Consider the following 19,315-nt stretch of genomic DNA (forward strand, 5'->3'; position numbering starts at 1 on the left):
TCGTGTCATTTCAGAAGTAGATATGCAAATTTGTCGAAAAGGTACGGAAAGTTTCACTGTAAGAACGAGAGTGGACATGCAAAGTCATAGAAGTCATTTGAGTAATAAATCTCATACATAATGACAAGTAGGATACACCGCAATAAGATGTAAAGTACAGGGTGATCAAAAAGTCAGTATAAATTTGAGAACGTAATAAACCACGGAATAATGTAGATAGAAAGGTAAAAATTGACACACATGCCTGGAATGACATGGGGTTTTATTAGAAAAAAAAAGTTCACAAAATGTCCGACAGATGGCGCTGAACAGCGAAACGTCAATGACAGCTACCGTGATGGGTGAGAGGTACGCCGATATGTTACAGAATCGCATCATCCCCAGCCTGGCTGATAAACACCTATTGGAACGTACGTTGTTTATGCAGGATTGCGCTCCACCCCATATTGCTAGACGCGTGAAAGATCTCTTGCGCGCGTCGTTTGGGGATGATCGTGTGCTCAGCCGCCACTTTCGTCATGCTTGGCCGTGCGATTATTGGCTTTGGGGTTACCCGAAGTTGCAAGTGTATCGTGATCGACCGACATCTCTAGGGATGCTGAAAGACAACATCCGACGCCAATGCCTCACCAAACTCCAGACATGCTTTACAGTGCTGTTCACAACATTATTCCTCGACTACAGCTATTGTTGAGGTGGACATATTGAGCATTTCCTGTAAAGAAGATCATGCTTTGTCTTATTTTGTTATGCTAATTATTGCTATTCTGATCAGATGAAGCGGACATTTTTTGAATTTTTTTTTTTTTGTTCTAGTAAAACCCCATCTCATTCCAAGCTTGTGTGTCAACATTTTGTACCTCTCTATCTACATTATTCCGTGATTTATTCAGTTTTCAGATTTATATTGGCTTTTCGATCACCCGGTACTTAATTTGATCCATCAATTTGAATGTCATTGTGCACTCAAATGTGCGTTCTTTATGGGACACCCTTCGCAATCGCACCTTGTGATTTAGTTTGCCGTTTTCGGCAGACCTCGCGCGTGCTGCCCCGCTATACGCTGAAGAGCCCAGGTGGGCGTTGCCCGCCGCCACGCTGAGTTGCGTCACGCCGAAGGGAAAGGAGGCGCGGCGGCGCGGGGTTGGCAGCCCTGCGGCCGCTGTTCTTCCCCACCACAGCGGCCGGCGGCGTCGCTGAGGTCAGGCCGCGATGCGAGCGCGCGCCTCGCTCGAGTGTCGCTGCCGCGGTAACGCGCCGGCATGTCCGCGCAGTTCCTTCCGCCGGCCGGGTCCCCGGCTGCGTCCAGGGGCGCTCCGACGAAATGCTGCACCGCCGACAGTTAGCGCACCCGTCCCGAAATCAAACAGCGGTTGGTCTTTTGCGCGGTTTCGCGGATCTCTTTGCGATGTAGGTTCCTCGTGGTTTCCGATTCGCGAGTTCCCCGTCGAGGATCCCTGCGCGTCGCTTCGGGTGACGGACTTCCCTGCCGTTACGCTGGCCGTCTCGAGAGGACGTCGGACAAGTGCCAACGTGTAAATAGTCACAACAATGACTATGTTTCCTCAGTATGTGTACAAGCTGCTGTGGCCGTCGAAGGCGACGGTTGACAGCGGAGTGGAAGAGCAGTCGCTGGATGAGGAAAGCGGAGACGTAAGTGTGTTGTGTGTTGCTCCACGTGCGGCCGCAGATACCGGGAGCGTTGGACGCGCTCGCGCGTCGCCATTCTGCACGCTCAGCTCCTGATAACGGCCGTGCGCCGAGCTGGCCGCGCTCTAACAGCTTCACTAACACCTTCCCGGTTGTCTCTCTCTGCACCGTGCTTAGCAGGAAATTCACTTGGCACTTGCAGACGATACCCTTTTTTTAAATTGATATCTGAAAATGTCTCTTACAGCCAGTGCAATTACATTAATAACTAATAATACCATGTAATCAAAAGAACAGTTTTCAATTTGAAACTTCCTGTCACATTAAAACTCTGTGCCGGACGGAGACTCAAAATCGGGACCTTTGCCTTTCGAGTTCTGCAAGGTTCGCAGGAGAGCTTCTGTAAAGTTTGAAAAGTAGGAGACGAGTTACTGGCAGAAGTAAAGCTGTGAGGACCGGGCGTGAGTAGTGCTTGGGTAGCTCAGTTGGTAGACACTTGCGCGCGAAACGCAAAGGTCCCGAGTTCGAGTCTCGGTCCGGCACACAGTTTTAATGTGCGAGGAAGTTTCATATCAGCGCACATTCCGCTGCAGAGTGAAAATCTCATTGTGGAATTTTCAATTTATTACCAGTTTCACTCAATAGTGTCTGCAATTCCTTAGCAAACGCGAATCTTCACCTAAAAGCACGTGTAAGGTTCTGTAAGTCTCGTAATACATTTCCGATAGTAACAATGTAACTGGTATCGATAGGGAATTTGTAGGTACTCAGCAATCAAAGCAACCGAATTTGAAATTGTCGGAGCCCTCCTTTTCACCAGATACACACTGCGGAAATGTTATAACACCGTCTAATGCAGACTTGTCTCGAAGCAGCAGTAACTGAAGCTCAGGCATGCGATGGCGGTTCTTGAACGTCGACGGTTATCATATGTGAGACGTCCCGTAAGAAAAAAAAATGTATTTGTCTGTAAACTCTTCCCGTACTTCAGTAGGACTCCAGCCAATCATTGTTCTACATTTCCCTGGATGAAGTTCTAATTCTAATCACTAATTGGGATTCCAAAATAGCCTATTCCTCAATCCTAAGAGTCCTCCTTAGCAAAGACATCTACCTCAGTGTGCCTTCATCCATGACGATGATGACGATAAAGATGAAGATGATGACTGTATGATGGTTTGGTCACGTTACAGCAACGTCTTTACAGCGCCCGTATTTGATTTTTACGAGATAAGTGTTGATGACAGTGGGAGAAATATCAAACGATACTAGGAATTAATATATAAAAAGTGTTGAAAATTTGCACACACATACACAAAGAAAGAGAAATAAGAAAGTTTCGCATTCTGTCAGTCATAAAAGTTATGACAAAAAAGGAAAATTTGGAAAGAAACTTGTACAACAGGTAGCTGTGGATGGGTAGCCGCTGGAATAAAAGGAATATGCCAGCCCATCTGTAAAACACAAAAGGCTCCTGCCTAAAACCTTAGGGTCAAACATTACATAACATTTAAAAAGTTTTGCAACACTTGTCTCGTCATCAGCTAAAATAGGGAGCAGATTCCTACTTCAATTTGTTCCTCTCCTCGCACCACAATATAGAATGCAGTCAGGAGAGCCTGATATCCTTTCGGCGGTTATGGAAGAACCGTTTATGCAGCAGGAACAAACAGTCGGGATGCATATGATATGCTGGATCTACTACAGACGTTAATCAAATAACAAGCTCTGTGATATATATATATATATATATATATATATATATATATATATATATATAAATTCTGAAGTAAGTCCTTGTATATATTATTATTACTTAAGAATTTACTTTTCAAATAGCCCTGATATATATAAGGGCTACTCGACAAGTAAATTCTTTGTACTTATGTGGTGGGCAGTCTCTAGTCTGCCCGTCGATCACGACACGTTGCTCTTCTCAGTTCGGAGCGGACTGTCATACGGTTCCTTCTTCGTGACCATTCTCGGCCACACTCTGCAGAGGCAATGAAGATGCTCCTGCAGCGTTTTCGATGGGAAGTGTTTGATCACCCACAGTACAGTCCGTAATTGGCTCGCGCTGAGTTTCGTCTCTGCTCACACGAGAGGCTGGCTTTGAAGACATTTTGGCACAGTTAACGAGCTGTAGATCAGCGTAGAGAATCTGCCCAAAGCACAGGCGGCTGCCTGCTATGACGAGGGTATTGGAAAGTTGGTACCACGCTACAACAAATGATTAAGTCTGATTGGTGACTATGTAGAGAAGTGGCTGGAAGGTGTAGCTAATTGTTGCAAATAAAACATTTTTTTTTTTACTTTCCCAGTGGTTTCCATTTGGTGACCAATCGGAACTTACTTTCCGAATAGCTCTTGTATATATAACACATTTTACACGTATCTCATCTGTATCTGTAGCGAATTTTCCTCTGCGGTTTCATCTGAATCCTGAGGAAACTTGTATTTCTGTCTGGGTAAGAACCACCATTTCTCAGCCACACCCGCACCCTTAGGAGCAGTAGAGGTATCTGCCTACCACAGTATTTTCATACAGATAAGGAGTCATGTACGTAACAAATTTGCTTGGAATTTCTCCAGGTGTTTCTGAGTTGTGTTTCTATGTAACCACTATTCTTCACCCCCACCTTCGGCTATAGGTGTGCCTTACTGCCCACAGCAATTTTTTCCAGACAGCAAGTGATACATGCGCCAAGTTTGGTAGAAATTGTTTCCGGCGGTACAAAGAGATGCCGATCTCTCCCCTCCTCCCCGCTTCGTCCCCTCACTCCCCTAAACCTAGAGGTGATACGTCATCGGAACTGTAACCAATGAGTCTAGCGGTCGGAAAAATCGGCATGGGAAAATTTTTGCATGTCATGGCATTCCACCCCCAATCCCTAGAGATGGTATTTATTTATATACAAATAAAAAGTCATGTGTACAGAAAATTTAGTTGCAATTATTTTTGCAGACGTTTCTGAGTTAGGCTTCTACGTCACCCCCTTTTCAGCCCCAACTACAACCCCGTGGAACGTAGGTGTTTCGTAACCCCCACAGTGCTTCTTCCCAGATGGTAACTGTTTGAAATTGATCCAGGCTTTCCAGAGTTATTCTCACACATAAATACATACATACATTTTTACAAGACACAGATTTTCGAAAAACTCTAGAAAATATGTGTTACTTTGGTCGCAGGCGTACAAGAGCTGCTACTAAAGGGCGTCTGGGAAATAGGGACGAATATTAAAATGCTATGGAACAAACAAAATTTATTGAAAATATAATGTTTCTCTGTCTTTTCCTTTTTTTTACAAACACATTAAATAACTTCTCCCATTTACGTGCGAAATAGGAGCAATGCGTTGAGTGAAGTTCTCGATAACGTGTTCACAGCCATCTGGTGGGATGCCAATAACAACCCTTTTAATTTCATCCTTCAATTCCTGTACTGTTTGTGGTTTGTTCGCGTACACTTTTGAATTTACAAACCCCAGAAACAACATCACAAGGTGTAAGATCGCATGATATGGCAGGCCATTCCTGGTTGCCACGCTAAGAGATAATGTTTTGAGGAAACTTTTCATTCATCAGAGCAATCGTTTCACGGGATGTGTGACATTTCGTACCATCTTGTTGAAACCAAAAATTGTCGTTTTAATCAATAAGAGGCAAAAAACAATCAAAGCATGTTTCGGTAACGGTCGACGGTCACAGTGACGGCGGCTGCCTCATCATTTTCAAAAGAGTACCTGCCGATCACTCCTCCTGCCCAAAATCCACACCATACAATTGTGCGTTGTGGATGCGTCTCATCTTCCACAGTACTCGCGAAATTTCGTTACCCCAGATTCTGCAGTTCTTCTTATTGACGTACACAGTGAGGTGGAAGTGCGCTTAAGCTGAGAAAATATTTCTTTTTGTGAAGTTCTCGTTCTCCGCTTCCGACCCAAGACCCATTGAGCAAATCGATGTCCCTTTCTATGATCTGCAGGCTTCAAATCTTTTGTAGGTTGAATCTTTTACGCATGCATTTTCATATCTCTTGAAAAGATTTCATACGTAAACTTTGTGATAAGTAATTGAGCTCGTCCGCGAACCGATTTTCTGAGGCTTACGGCCACATTGTCACGCACGACAACAATGTTTTCTTGTGCTTGAATAGAACGCGGGCGTCCTGTTTCCTTAACGTTTGAAATAAACCCCTTGGTGTGAAAGTTCCAGATCAACTTCCGAACTGATGATACGGCTGGAGAAGCATAACGGAACGGTTGCCGTGGGACTTTCGCTGTTTTTGTAATAATTTTTTGTCATTTGGATACGTTGCTCTGTCATCTGTTCCATGACGAAAATAAACATCAAACAACAGTGCTCACCACAGAATTTGTCCGGCTACTAATGGGATGGAATGCAGATAACAAACATGGAAAAACTACGGCTGCCAACCGCCATATAACAAAACGGCGCAAAATTAAAACTCGTCCTTAATTCTCGGACACCCATGCAAATCGAACACTAAGTAAAACTGTGTTTTCGGAGAACGGATGTCAGCTGTCACTTTAGTGAAACTTCTCTGCGAAATAGTAAACTTGAGAACGGAGGCATCGGTCCGTTGCCGTAACGTTACTCTTAACGTGGCAATAAAGATTCAGTTATGTTCTGGCGTTAGAAGTGGCTCGGCGTCAGCCGGTGCGCGTTACAACGCAGAGCAGCTGACGCCTGTGCTGGCATCCGGCCTCCGGTATTCTAGTCTTAGATCTGAAGATGGCCTGATTCAGCCGAAACTGCTAATTACAGTTGAATGGAGAAAGTTGTTCAGGCTGTTTTTTTTTCCTAAAATTCTCTCATCAAAAGTTCTCTAATGCCGTTCAGAAATTACATTCTTCTATTTTTAAAAACTTAATTGCTGTAGTATTGACAGATAAAAACGTTGCGAGTCTATCCATAAGGAAAATCTTTTGTCGATATCTTGAGATGCATATGAAATCATGCCAGTGGACAGGATTCTTGTGGTGGGAATCGGGTTCTCACCAGTGGTGGTATTACCGCTCTATCACATCACAAGCTGTCTCCTTACTGAAAAGCCTGTTTACAACAACAGCAGGGAGATTGGACCTTGTACCACATTAGGACGCCGTCGTATAGCCAAGAGAATGTTTGAAAAAGTTCTCTTTCGTTCTGTTCTAACAAGAACGGAACACAATGACTGAAAGGCGCAGAGATAAATAAAAAGTGCACGCTGCACAACGCTCTAAATAGCGCCGTTCCTACCAGTGCTGGTGTCTCTAAGCGGCGCTCTATTGTTACTCTTGCTAGAAATTGGCGCATTTTATACAAAAATTCCTACTTAGATAGACAAAGCAAGGTGATCTTGAAGCGCGTGAGGAAGCTACCAAACTCTCTTCCAGCGTTAAAAGCGAGCCTCGTTCTGTTCACATGCGAAGAAACAACCGCTCCGAGTCCTCTCTCATCTCGCATTCGACCGAATGATGTGGCGCAGGAAGGTCGCGATACAGTTGTCTATCCGGCCAACATGACTTGTTTTCCGTGGTTTCCCGTAAGAAGTCTTCATCTTAATGTTAAAAGTTTTAGCAGATTCCTTACAACATCCACACATTCCTCTTCTAGTTATCTAGACACGTCGATTCTGAATAATAATTCAACGTAAAGTGAACTATTTCTAGTCTCTTGTTCACAACTCAGCATTACATGTGAAGAAAAGGCTGGAGATCATTTCGAAACATCAAATTTTTATTCCTCAAACGATATAGCTAGAGCAGCAACAACCTTTTACACAAGAATGCTGACAGAAAGATTCGTTGACACCTATGTTTAGTGTAATTAATTTACTTAAAACCCTGAGTTCAGAAAAGAAGGAGATTCACCACCACTTTACGGGACGCATTTTTTTATTGAGCCTTCAGCGGCAGTACACTAACCATAAACAAGTACACTGTTTAGTCGTCAACGATTACAGAAAACTGAATATTGCATAGTTGCTTAAATTAATGTGTTCATTTCTAAGTTACAAAAAAAAAGAAAAAACAGTTTTCTGCAACAGAGAAACGAGCACAATACTTTGAAGTGGCTAAACAACATTTCTTCACCACTAACAAAAACAGGAAAAGCTTCTTAATATCTAAACACAGAAGTAGAAATTAATTTTTGCTCTGGTAAAAATTTACAAACAGGTTTCTAAAGTCTCTGAGATGCAGTCGGTCTTGTAATTAACCACTAAAAGTTGTGATTGCACCTTCTCGTCAAGTATGTGGTCCGATTCTAAAACTACTAACTTAAATAAATACTGTCGGACAACTAAGAATTGCCATTAGAAGAACAGTGATGCTACAGACGATGGTACCGTAAGCTTTCTCAGTTCACAAAGAAATTGTTCACTATGTTGCTGGAACTTGGAATGACCGAGGATTAAATTATTGCTGTCTCCAGCGTCTGAATTACAGCTATTACCAGCGTATGAAAAAAAAATTAGCAGTGAAACTGCAGTGACTGAATCTCATCTCAGCGATTAAAGATAGCTTTGGACAGTACACTTACGTCTCCAGATCCTCGTCCCACTGAGACCTGACTTCCGTTTTGCTTGCTGTAAGAAGCCGATGAATGGCGACTGCATTTGAAGGTTTGTCGTTGTTGTGGTCTTCAGTCCGAAGACGGGTGTGACGCAGCCCTCCATGCTACTCTGCCCTGTGCAAGCCCCTTCATCTCCGAGCAAGTACTGCAGCCTACACCCGTCTGAAGCTGTTAACTATATTCAAGTCTTGGTCTGCCCCTTTCCCACAACTTAACCGGCCGCCTCCCCACACACACACTTTCTTCCATCACCCAGTTGATAAATCCATGATGCCTCAGTGTGTGTACTGTGAACCGATCCCTTCTTTTACTCAAGTAGTGCCATAAATTTCATTTTTCCCCAAGTCGATTCAATACCTTCTCAACTTTTATTCGTTCTACCCACCTAATCTTCAACATTCTTCTACAGCACCACATTTCAAACGCTTCTATTCTCTTGTTGTCTGAGCCGCTTATCGTCTACATCTCACTTCCTTTCAAGGCTACACTCCAGACAAATACCTTCAGACAAGACTGCCTAACACGTAAACTGACATTAGATGTTAAAACACACCTCTTTCTCAGAAGTGCTTATCTTGTTATTGTCAGCCTGCATTTTATATTCTCTCTGTGCTATGCCCATCATCAGTTACTTTACTGACAAACAGGAAAACTCGCCTGTTACTTTTAGTCTCTCGTTTTCCAGTCATTCTCTGAACATCGCCTGATTTAGTTCAGTTACAATCGACTACCCTTGTTTTACTTTCGTTGATGTTCATGTTATAATTTTTTGCAGGACATTATCCTCCCCGTTCAACTGTTCTTCCAAGTCTTTTTCCGTCTCTGGCAGAATGACAATGCCACACGCAAACACCAAAGTTTTTATTTCTTTTCGATTAACTTTAATCACCTTTCCAAATTTCTCCTCTGTTTCCTTTATAGCAAGATAAGCGCTGAATATAGCAGCTTCCTTGTCCAACTGCCAAACTGTTGCATTGTACGAAGTGCCGGCATGAGCTTTTTATCCAAAGGAGATTAATATTTCTGAGAATAAAATTCAGTTATCAGTCACAAATACATATTTATGCGCTTCACCGGTTTCGACAAATTGATTTGTCATTCTGAGAAGCTTCTTATTGGTTTAAGAGGTGTCAGCATTTTCTTCATAGAAGCGTAGTGCCATGATATGTCCAGAAATGTACACATTGTATATGATTATTGTAAATATAGATGACGTTTTTTGTTACTAGTACAACAGCTTAAGATATAAATTGTCAATCTGTGTTTACAAGAATCACATACAATACTTATATTTCTGGACACATCATTGCATTGTGCTTTCGTGAAGAAGATTCTGACATCTTTTAAACCAGTACCAAGGTTCTGAAGATGACAAATGACTGGTAAAGCGCAATAAAAATGTATTTGCAATTGACGACTGAATTTTATCCTGAATAATATATGCTACAGATGCTGAAAATTAGTACCACGAACAAAATAGCAGATTAATATACGAGGGCTATTTGGAAAGTAAGGAGCGATAGGTCGCGAAATCGAAACCACAGTGAAAATCAAAACTGTTTTATTTGCAACCGTTAGCTACAACTTCCAGCTACTTATCTCCAAAGTCCCCGATCCGACTTAGACGGTTGTCGTAGCGTTGTACCAACTTTCCAATACCCTCGTTATAGAAGGTAGCCGCCAGTTCTCTACTCTGGCCTACAGCTCGTTGTCTGTGCCAAAATGTTGTCTTCATAGCCAGCGGTTTATGTGAGCAGAGATGAAACTGACAGGGAGACAATTACGGGAAGTATTGTGGGTAATCAAACATTTCAAATTGAAAACGATGCAGAAGCATCTTCATTGCCCCTGCAGAATGCGGCTGAGAATCATCTTGAAGAAGAGAACGCACGACAGATATGTAAATATGTAATGTTGGCTGCATAGCTTCAGGTGAAATTTCTTACCAGGCCCTCGTACTTGGCGAGAGACACTATTGTTCCAGGTATCTTTATTGCTCCCTGTGTGCTCAGAACTAAAAAGAACGACGTAACGCGATCCACGGCCATACTAGAGACACTGACCAACGCGCCTGTGCAAAACTTCATAGGATTTTCACTTTGGTTTCCATTTCGCGACCGATCGTTCCTTACTTTCCGAATAACCCTCGTATTTATTTTTCTAGAGTACTCCGTTACTTCGTTGACGTCTTTGATTACAAGTTTACTACTGCCTTATCGGCGGGACACACTGAAGCAGCTAAAAAAAAAAAAAAAAAAAAAAAAAAAAAAAAAAAAAAAGCTCTGAGCACTATGGGACTTAACATCTGAGGTCATCAGTCCCGTAGAACTTAGAACTACTTAAACCTAACTAACCAACTAACCTAAGGACATCACACACATCCATGCCCGAGGCAGGATTCGAACCTGCGACCGTAGCGGTCGCGCGGTTCCAGACTGAAGTGCCTAGAATCGCTGTGCCACGGCGGCCGGCTACTGCAGCAGCGGCCGACCTTTGGATTCATAAGGAAAAACGGACTTGAATTTTGGGCAGGCAGCGCTGGCGTCTGTTTCCTATCATCATCCTAGAAGAAAGCCGGTGCAGTTCTGTCAACAAGGCCACGGGTGGTGGCTGCCGACATATTTCCTAAAAGAGTAACGCACATCTCGTCTGGAAATGGCGCAACAGCTCTGTCTGGCTTGCTCCCGGAGTGGCGCCGCAAAACAGAGCGGAAATCATTACGGCTAGGTGCCGGACGTGATGTCACCGAAACGGTGCGGTTCCACCCCACCGGCGGTTTGTTCCAGGCCGGCACAGCAGCAGCAGCAGGCAGGGACCTTGGGGCAGCGTGCGGTAGGCCGGCGCGTCCCGCTATACAAGTTAGCTGCGCGTCAAGCAGGAAGTCTTGCCTAAGGAACCGACCACCGGAAATATTCTTTACTGCCGGCGGAAACACGTGAACTTTGCATTTATCTGGCCTTGGTCTCTGAAGTTAGTTACTTTAAAAATTTTGACTTCGTCTACGCAACTACGAATATGCTTACTAATTCACACGTTTAATAGATTAAAACATGATCAGTGTTATGGAACCAATCGTATTAACAATTATGGTTCGACTGTAGCTCTAAAAACAATACGTTTAAGGGGGCCACATCCTGTCTACGTAACCCATGTTAATTTAGGCAAGTATTTGACCTATTTCTGAAAAAAACTATTTTATGCAGGACCTTAATACTTTTACTGTATGTTACATGATACTAATAGAGTCAACTGTACTAAAATCTACTTTATCCATAGTTTTAAGAAATACTTTTTTAAATTTATTAACAAAAAATATTAATTTTTTTCTGCGGAAAATATTTTTTGTGAACTTCCTAATGGGGGAATATTAATAAATGTAGTACCAGAGGTGGCTTTTTATGTTATGTAGAGTCTCTGAAAATTTCATTCATCTATTTATGATAGTTTCTGATATAATGGAGCATATGTACTGAAAATTTTAGTTTCGGGAAATTGACTTTAAAGAAACAACTTTTGGAATTTGTTACTTACAGTTAATTAAAACTGTCCTGCTGCATATGATAGCCCTTCTTTGGCCTCTAGCGGGTCTTACAGCTTCTTTTCCACCTTCCTGGATGTTTGTCTTCCTTTCTTGGCCATATTAGATGCAGACCTATCTGCATCGGCTATCCTCATTTTATCGCAATGTTGCAGCCCTGTGATCATATTTTCACCAGGATTAATTCCCAGTTTTTTCAGTACCCAACACTTTCCAGTATTACTACAACTGAATGAAATAACAGCATCATGAACTCCTAGTTTCATTGTATGCATACCTACAAATACAGTTTTAGGAATGCGGTTCCAAATTATGCTGTTGAAACATTCCTTTGGGTTCTGTGTCTGCCCATGCAGACATTTCCTTAGAAGGTCAGGATGAGCCAAGCCTCTGAAAATAGGTTTAATTGCTGTAAAAACAGCAGCAGGAAGAGAATGCTGGTAAGAATAAGATTCTCCAGTTGCCTGAACCCTATTGTATTTGCACCACGAATTTTCTCCTGATGGGCACAAACCATGACATGGCTTATCATCAGTAGAGGACTTATGGAAGAATATGGCCCTAACACCTCTCTTCATTGTCTCCAGATTATCTTTATTTCTCCCAACTGCCTGCCCATAGTGTACCTGCAAGTTTTCTATTTCAGTTTTAGTTAACTGACCCTGTCTGGTCACCAGTTTTCCATCTCCTAATTTTTTTCCTCTCATATCAACAGTTAGTTTTCTCAGCCTTGTTCCCAAACGTTTTTTGAACATGGCCTACACATTCTATTTTGGTAATAATGACATCTCCATATGGCTTAGAGTTGGCAGTGGGTGGGTTGACAGTGGGTAACAGAAAAGTGGGCGTGGCACATAAACACACGTGGCAGGAAAATGCTCTTTAAATGCTCGAAAAAAATTTTTTTCAGCAAAATACTTTTCAGAGTACTTAAATAAAACCTTAATCTATCGAAATATGATGAAAACCAAAAATCGATTTTTTTCGACCTGAACCACGGTGTGGTCCCCTTAATAAGCTATTGAAGTATAGTGTTCCCTTCTCTCTCTACTATCTCCTCCATTTCGGCTCAATCTCTTAAATGGGAATCACTGGAAGAACACGATTTAGACCTCGGCAAAGCCTGGTTATATTTAGAAAAAGTGTTGTCGAAGGTGACTACGCCACCATTTCGCTGCAACCAACGTGACTATCTCGCGGATGGGGGAAGGCATTGGCGGAGGCAGGGGTTACGAGAACAATACAAAAGGGACTTTGGCATTTACAATGACTTACAGACAGTCATTTTTTCCTCACCCCATGCACGAATGGAATAGGAAAGAAAACTGATGATACTGGTACGATGTACCCTACGCAGTACTCTCTACAGTGGCTTGTGTAATATTTAATTAGATGTAGATCTCCCGGTCTCCTACATGCCTTTCTCCATCTCATAACCGCCCACTCTGCCTTCCTACACCCTTCTGTTCACTGGTCACATCCCGTGTTCGTCTTTAAGCTGGCCCTTGCCCCACTGTCTTGATCAGTTATACTTATGAAACACCCCTTCATCCGACTCACATTATGAAACAAGTTAAAAAACGACCTACTACTCATAACAAGCATAGAGAAAGAGCACATTGTCAGGGAAAATGAATACCGAGTCTAGTATATAAATTGGCAACGTATGCAACACAGAATAATAAATTTTGTGTCGATCAGGAAATGAATATTGCTGCAAGTCAAGGTGGAAATTCACAAAATAGACCAGTGTCAAAGACAGGAATATACATGAGAAATGTGCATGCACCAACACTTCCAGGTGTCAGCAGAAAACACCAGAACGCTGTAAGCCAAAGAAACACATATCAATAGCTCAGTGGCCGAACTGATCTACAATCTAACCAAAATTGAAAATGGGTTTGACTCCAGACCACTCATTATGTTTTAGTCAGATAAAACGAAACGGGTACTGTAAGGAATGCGCATTTTAGTAGTTATATAGGCAGAACGAAAATTTTGATGTAAAAAAATCGAGTTTATCTCGAATTAAAAAGCACAGAACACAGAATCCAAATAAAAGACACAGTAAAAACGAAAAACAAACAGTTCCAATATGTAGTGCCAGAACAGCATTGCAATTATCACAGAAATGTATAGAAAACATTTTTTAACAGTGAAGTTATTTATTTTCTGAATGCTTACACTTCTTTGTTTCAATAATTCTGGTAGTGGCCAACATAGATTATAAGCACCTACAGTTGTTTGTAAGGACCATCAGCAGTGAAAACAGCTTTCAGACGAGGCACTACACATAAGACGATTTCAGTTGTTATCCATGACACGTGATGGACAATAGCTCCTTCTCGTATGGAATCGAATGACCTCTTCACACCTGTGACTCCAAATGGCCTGTTACATAAAAACCGTAAAGTTCACCGTCTGTGGATCATGGAGGGCATTCATGAGACAAAAAGCAACTTATGATGCATACGCTGCCTGACAGAAAATGTGAATGACACTGAAGAGGAGGAGGAACGAAACGAAACTTCACGAAATATAAATATATAAAACTGCAACCAACCACTTTTTTGAATAGTTGTTTATTATTCCATGAACCGGTTTTCGAACCTTCCCAGGTTCATCTTCAGATGGTTTTCTGGAAGTTACATATCTATTTCTAGCATAATGCTGCGTTCTAGCTCTGTTACAAGAAGGTGGAACATGCTTTAATGTATCGCTACAAGTATTGTTTATTTGTCGATATGGATGCAGAATTTGTAGCTTTTTACTTACTGCGATAGTATGGGCGACTTTTTTCAGTTAAGTGTCCATCTGACTGCTTCCATTTTGATAGCGAATCGGTACACCACATCACACACTTTTATATGATCTGTATGTATTCACACTGTGATAGCGAAACTTCGTCAGCATCCAGCATGTGCTATACAACTGTTGCTTGTTACAAAGATCTTGACACGAAGATATGACATATACCTACTTTACTTAGAAATGTTATTTGATGTTGTTTGCACGTACTGAAGTCGATATGTGGGCATATACTTTAATCAGAACTTGCCTTAACATGCGAGCCCAAATAAAATAAAACAAATAAATGAATGAATGAATTACTACAAGAACAAACATCAAGTGATCTGGTGTCTTATTTCTATTCGTATATTAACGTATAATACAGTCAATTTACGAGTAAATGCTTTAATCAAGATTGGCAAAAACACGAATGCCCAGGAATAAAATAATACAGAATTATAATATTTAACTCTTACCAGTATGACCGCCCATCTGGCCTGCATGCGTGAACTGATTTGGGTCGGAATGCCGTCATAAATCCTTGTGTCCTCTCACGAGGCAAGCTGGCGCACAGCTGTTGTAACTTGTCGCTGATATCTTGGATAATGGTACTGCGACAGGTTTGACGTCCGAGCTGGCCTCACACATGTTCTGTCGGAAACAGATCTGGGGATCTTGCTGGCTACTGGAGTACCTCAACATCACGGAGACAGTTCATAGCGACATGTGCCATGCGTGGAAAAGCATTGTTCCGTTGCAAAACGGCGCTACAATACTATCGCACGAGAGGTCCATGACGTACCGTTGTACCATCAGGGTTCACTCAATCACTACTAACCGCAACCTGAAGTCAAATCCGATAGCTCCTGACACCATGACGCCGGGAGTAAACTCTGCTGTGGCTTTCCGAAACATTGGAAGACCGGGACCTCCCTCCAGGTCGCCGTAATACTCGCCGACAATGGTCTTCGGCCATGGTGCAGATCCGCGATTCATTGCTGAACACGATGCGACGCCATTTATCAGCAGTCCATGCTTGCCGCTGAAGGCACCACTCCAAACACAGGTGTTTTTGTTGTGGCCTTAACGACAGCCTACGCATTGGATGGTAATTCCCTAGTCCGGTTGTTGCTACTCTCCGATCCATGGTCTGGGATGACACAGAATGTTCCAGGGATCCAGTACTCGTTCTTGGATGGCAGGCCCTGACGTGAAGGGGTTACGGTGTGTTCGGTCCGCAATACAGACATACTCCCTTGTGGTGGTCAGACCTGGTCTATCGGAACCTTGACGACGAATATCCTTGTTCTCACTTTCTCATGCAGTCCAGCATTGGGCCACTGTCACATTCGAGCGTCTCACAGATCTGGATATTCGATCAGCCGGCGAAGTTGAGACCCATGATGGAGCCCCTTTCATACTTTGTAAGATTCTGATAACGCTACCCCACACGAGTGCGCGACATCTCCGTGTCCTGCACAGTGACCACTCAACATCTTGATGCTGTTCATGTCCCTTATATATCCTAAGAGGCCTGCTAACAACTCTTTAACATGAACAACACTGACATTCTCTGTGGGCTATTCCACCTGTAACAGTGAATGGCAACTGTAATCATTTACATATCTGTACTTACCGATGATATGTTTGTGTACTAAGTTTCGCTGACATTCGACCACCTCTCCTGGGTGCTCACTTTTTTTGTGAGGCAGTGTACATCGCCTAATATCGGTCACTGAAGCTTCTTGACAGAAATGAGGAGTATGGGGATGCCTCATTGTGTACTAATGTTAAAGTGCCGAGAAGTGGGATGGCTTCGCAAGAGCTTCTTAGAAGCACTGCCTAGGGCGGACTGCGAAGTAAACAATAGTGAAAGATGCAGTCAACGTGCGCCACCCTTGCCTTTGACAAATGCAGAGAGAATTTCACAATTTTGTGTGGGTTTCCTGTCACCCAGGCGTAACAGCTGTGGGCATTTACAATTAAATTAAGTGCAGACTGCTGGTCGTCTGTCCACAGGAGTTGGTCGCAACTGACTGTGTACAATTCTGTGAGAAAAGCCAGCTCATTACGAAAGTTCACGCACAGCTTTCTCCATCTGCAGAAGCTGCCACAGGGGTGTTGGCTTCGCCATCGCTATTCACAGACGTTCTGAGATTGCCTTTCCTAATAGGCAGTGTTAAAATTTTCTCATAGTAAATTTCAGTGGCGAACCATATATCGGTGCCTTTACACATCTAATACAGCAGATTCAAAGTTCAAAATGGTTCAAATGGCTCTGAGCACTATGGGACTTAACATCTGAGCTCATCAGTCCCCTAGAACTTAGAACTACTTAAACCTAACTAACCTAAGGACATCACACACATCCATGCCCGAGGCAGCATTCGAACCTGCGACCTTAGCGGTTGCGCGGTTCCAGACTGAAGCGCCTAGAACCGCTCGGCCACACTGGTCGGCCAGACTCAAAGTGACAGCGCAAAACAGTACTTGGCCGTTTAAAGCTCCTGTAATATTACTGCATTAAAAGAATAACATCTCATAAAGATAATATGTATCACAGTAACAGAACGAAGTGAAAAGTATAAAATTATGTTCAGCAAAGCGTTCACAGTCATGCATAGTTTCAAAGTGGATAGCTAACAAACCTTTATAAATAACAACTTATAGCCACTCTGGGACCACTACAGCGCACATCCTACTGGTGGGATGAGAAAAGCCAGCCCATCGTGAAAGTTGTATTACTTTGTAGTCACCTGTTGTTTCAGTTTCCCTACAAGGAGATCAGTCACCGCTGAAAAAGAAATGAGACGAACATCAGCACGTGTGATGACAAGGAAATACGAGAAACAGCTGAAATAAAGGAACTATTAGTGAATGTAAAAATAACTCATTTCCCTTATTTCTATCCACGTTTGAGCAAAGCGCACTCTATTGAGCATTGCGACACCTTTACTGCAAGACACCGTATGCCGCTTCTCTTACTCTATTGCACTCAAGGTGTACTACCACAGGTAACTTTTGGCGTGAAAATTACAGCGATTCGTGCCACAGAGACCAAGAATAATGTATCGGACAACTATGAAGGCAGTATGGGAGAGTCTACTCCCAGTTCCTTGGCGGGTTGGGTGCAATGTGTGCGTTGCGTTCGTGTCTGTAGGTTCACGGCCACAGCTGATCCAGGTCCGCGATTTTCACAAGCGCTAGCGCCACTTTCACTTCCAACAGAGCTCAGCTCGCGGGCTCATGCTGCACTACTCTTCACAGCTTTTATCACAAGGCCTGGGCATGAGATTGGAGCGTCAGCAATGTCCTCTGTAAGGGGCTAAGTGAATGTTTTCTCAGCCCTTCGACAGATGTTTTCGCGTCTCTGTCTCTTGAATCCTTTATTGTATGATTATATGATAGCGGAACGAACACTGGTAACAGTTATTTCTGTAAAAGATCTGGGAATATGCGTGCGGAACGATTTGAAGTGGAATGATCATATAAAATTAATTGTTGGCAAGGCGGGTACCAGGTTGAGATTCATTGGGAGAGTCCATCGACCTATACTTGAGTATTGCTCATCAGTGTGGGATCCGTACCAGATCGGTCTGACGGAGGAGATAGAGAAGATCCAAAGAAGAGCGGCGCGTTTCGTCACAGGGTTATTCGGTAAGCGTGATAGCGTTACGGAGATGTTTAGCGAACTCAAGTGGCAGACTCTGCAAGAGAGGCGCTCTGCATCGCGGTGTAGCTTGCTGTCCAGGTTTCGGGAGGGTGCGTTTCTGGATGAGGTATCGAATATATTGCTTCCCCCTACTTATACCTCCCGAGGAGATCACGAATGTAAAATTAGAGAGATTCGAGCGCGCACGGAGGCTTTCCGGCAGTCGTTCTTCCCGCGAACCATACGAGACTGGAACAGAAAAGGGAGGTAATGACAGTGGCACGTAAAGTGCCCTCCGCCACACACCATTGCCTGGCTTGCGGAGTATAAATGTAAATGTAGATGTAGTCTTTGCCTCTTTTTATCGTGACACCAGTTGATCACTTCTAAAAAAAATTATTAGATATATTTCTTTCACTTCAGTTTTCTGATCTACGTGATTAATGATGGAGTTTAGAGCGAAGGTTTGCTAAGTTTTAGAACTTACCTCTTTTCACCGTTTGGCACATTTTTCTCGTCCATTTTTTGCAGGTGACGTGCTTTCAGAAGCAATAACACTGTTCCCGAATCACGTCCCGTCAGACAGCTGTGTTCGCTTAGTATCAGACTGAAGAAAGTCTCAAAAATGGTTCAAAGGGCTCTCACTGACTAGTAGTAAGAGAACCCACAGCCGTTGTATTGTAATCTCAAAACTGTTTCCTTATTCACCAAGAAACCAACATGAGCTGCCCCTCTCCCTTCTTGATCAGACTCTGGGTACATTCTTGAAATTCAAACCCCTGAGGCGAGTCCGGCCGTGCTTTTCTTAAATAGTTTCGGACGTATGCGTAAACAATACCCCAATCACACTGTCCGCAGTGGGTATGTATGAGGAACAGGTAATCTGTCTTTTGCCTAAGACCAATTCCTCGGTTGGTTCTGGCGTAAGGAACATAGTGTATATCACCAACTGCAAGCTGGTGGCAAGGAGGGAGAAGCAACTAAAGCAGAACCAAAACAAATTAGTGGGCATCATAACTAATGTGTGTTTATTAGAATGATAGAAAAAATCCTCATAAGGACATACTTCAAACACGCACAATGCAGCTGATCGCTCTGGGACACCA

The 19,315-nt window shown here is 43.0% G+C and overlaps 1 protein-coding gene across 1 annotated transcript in view; it reads left to right on the top strand.

Moving 5' to 3' along the window:
• The first annotated feature begins 1,292 nt into the window (after positions 1-1,292).
• Positions 1,293-19,315, top strand: part of LOC124777471 (phospholipid-transporting ATPase IF-like) — a 442,189-nt gene continuing 424,166 nt past the window's right edge. Inside the window, exon 1 of the mRNA XM_047252898.1 lies at positions 1,293-1,653. Coding sequence (XP_047108854.1) covers positions 1,552-1,653 — 102 coding nt within the window. The 5' untranslated portion in view covers positions 1,293-1,551. The remainder of the gene's footprint in view (positions 1,654-19,315) is intronic.

This window comes from Schistocerca piceifrons, chromosome 2 (assembly GCF_021461385.2).
Source record: "Schistocerca piceifrons isolate TAMUIC-IGC-003096 chromosome 2, iqSchPice1.1, whole genome shotgun sequence".
Classification (NCBI taxonomy): Eukaryota; Metazoa; Arthropoda; class Insecta; order Orthoptera; family Acrididae; genus Schistocerca; species Schistocerca piceifrons.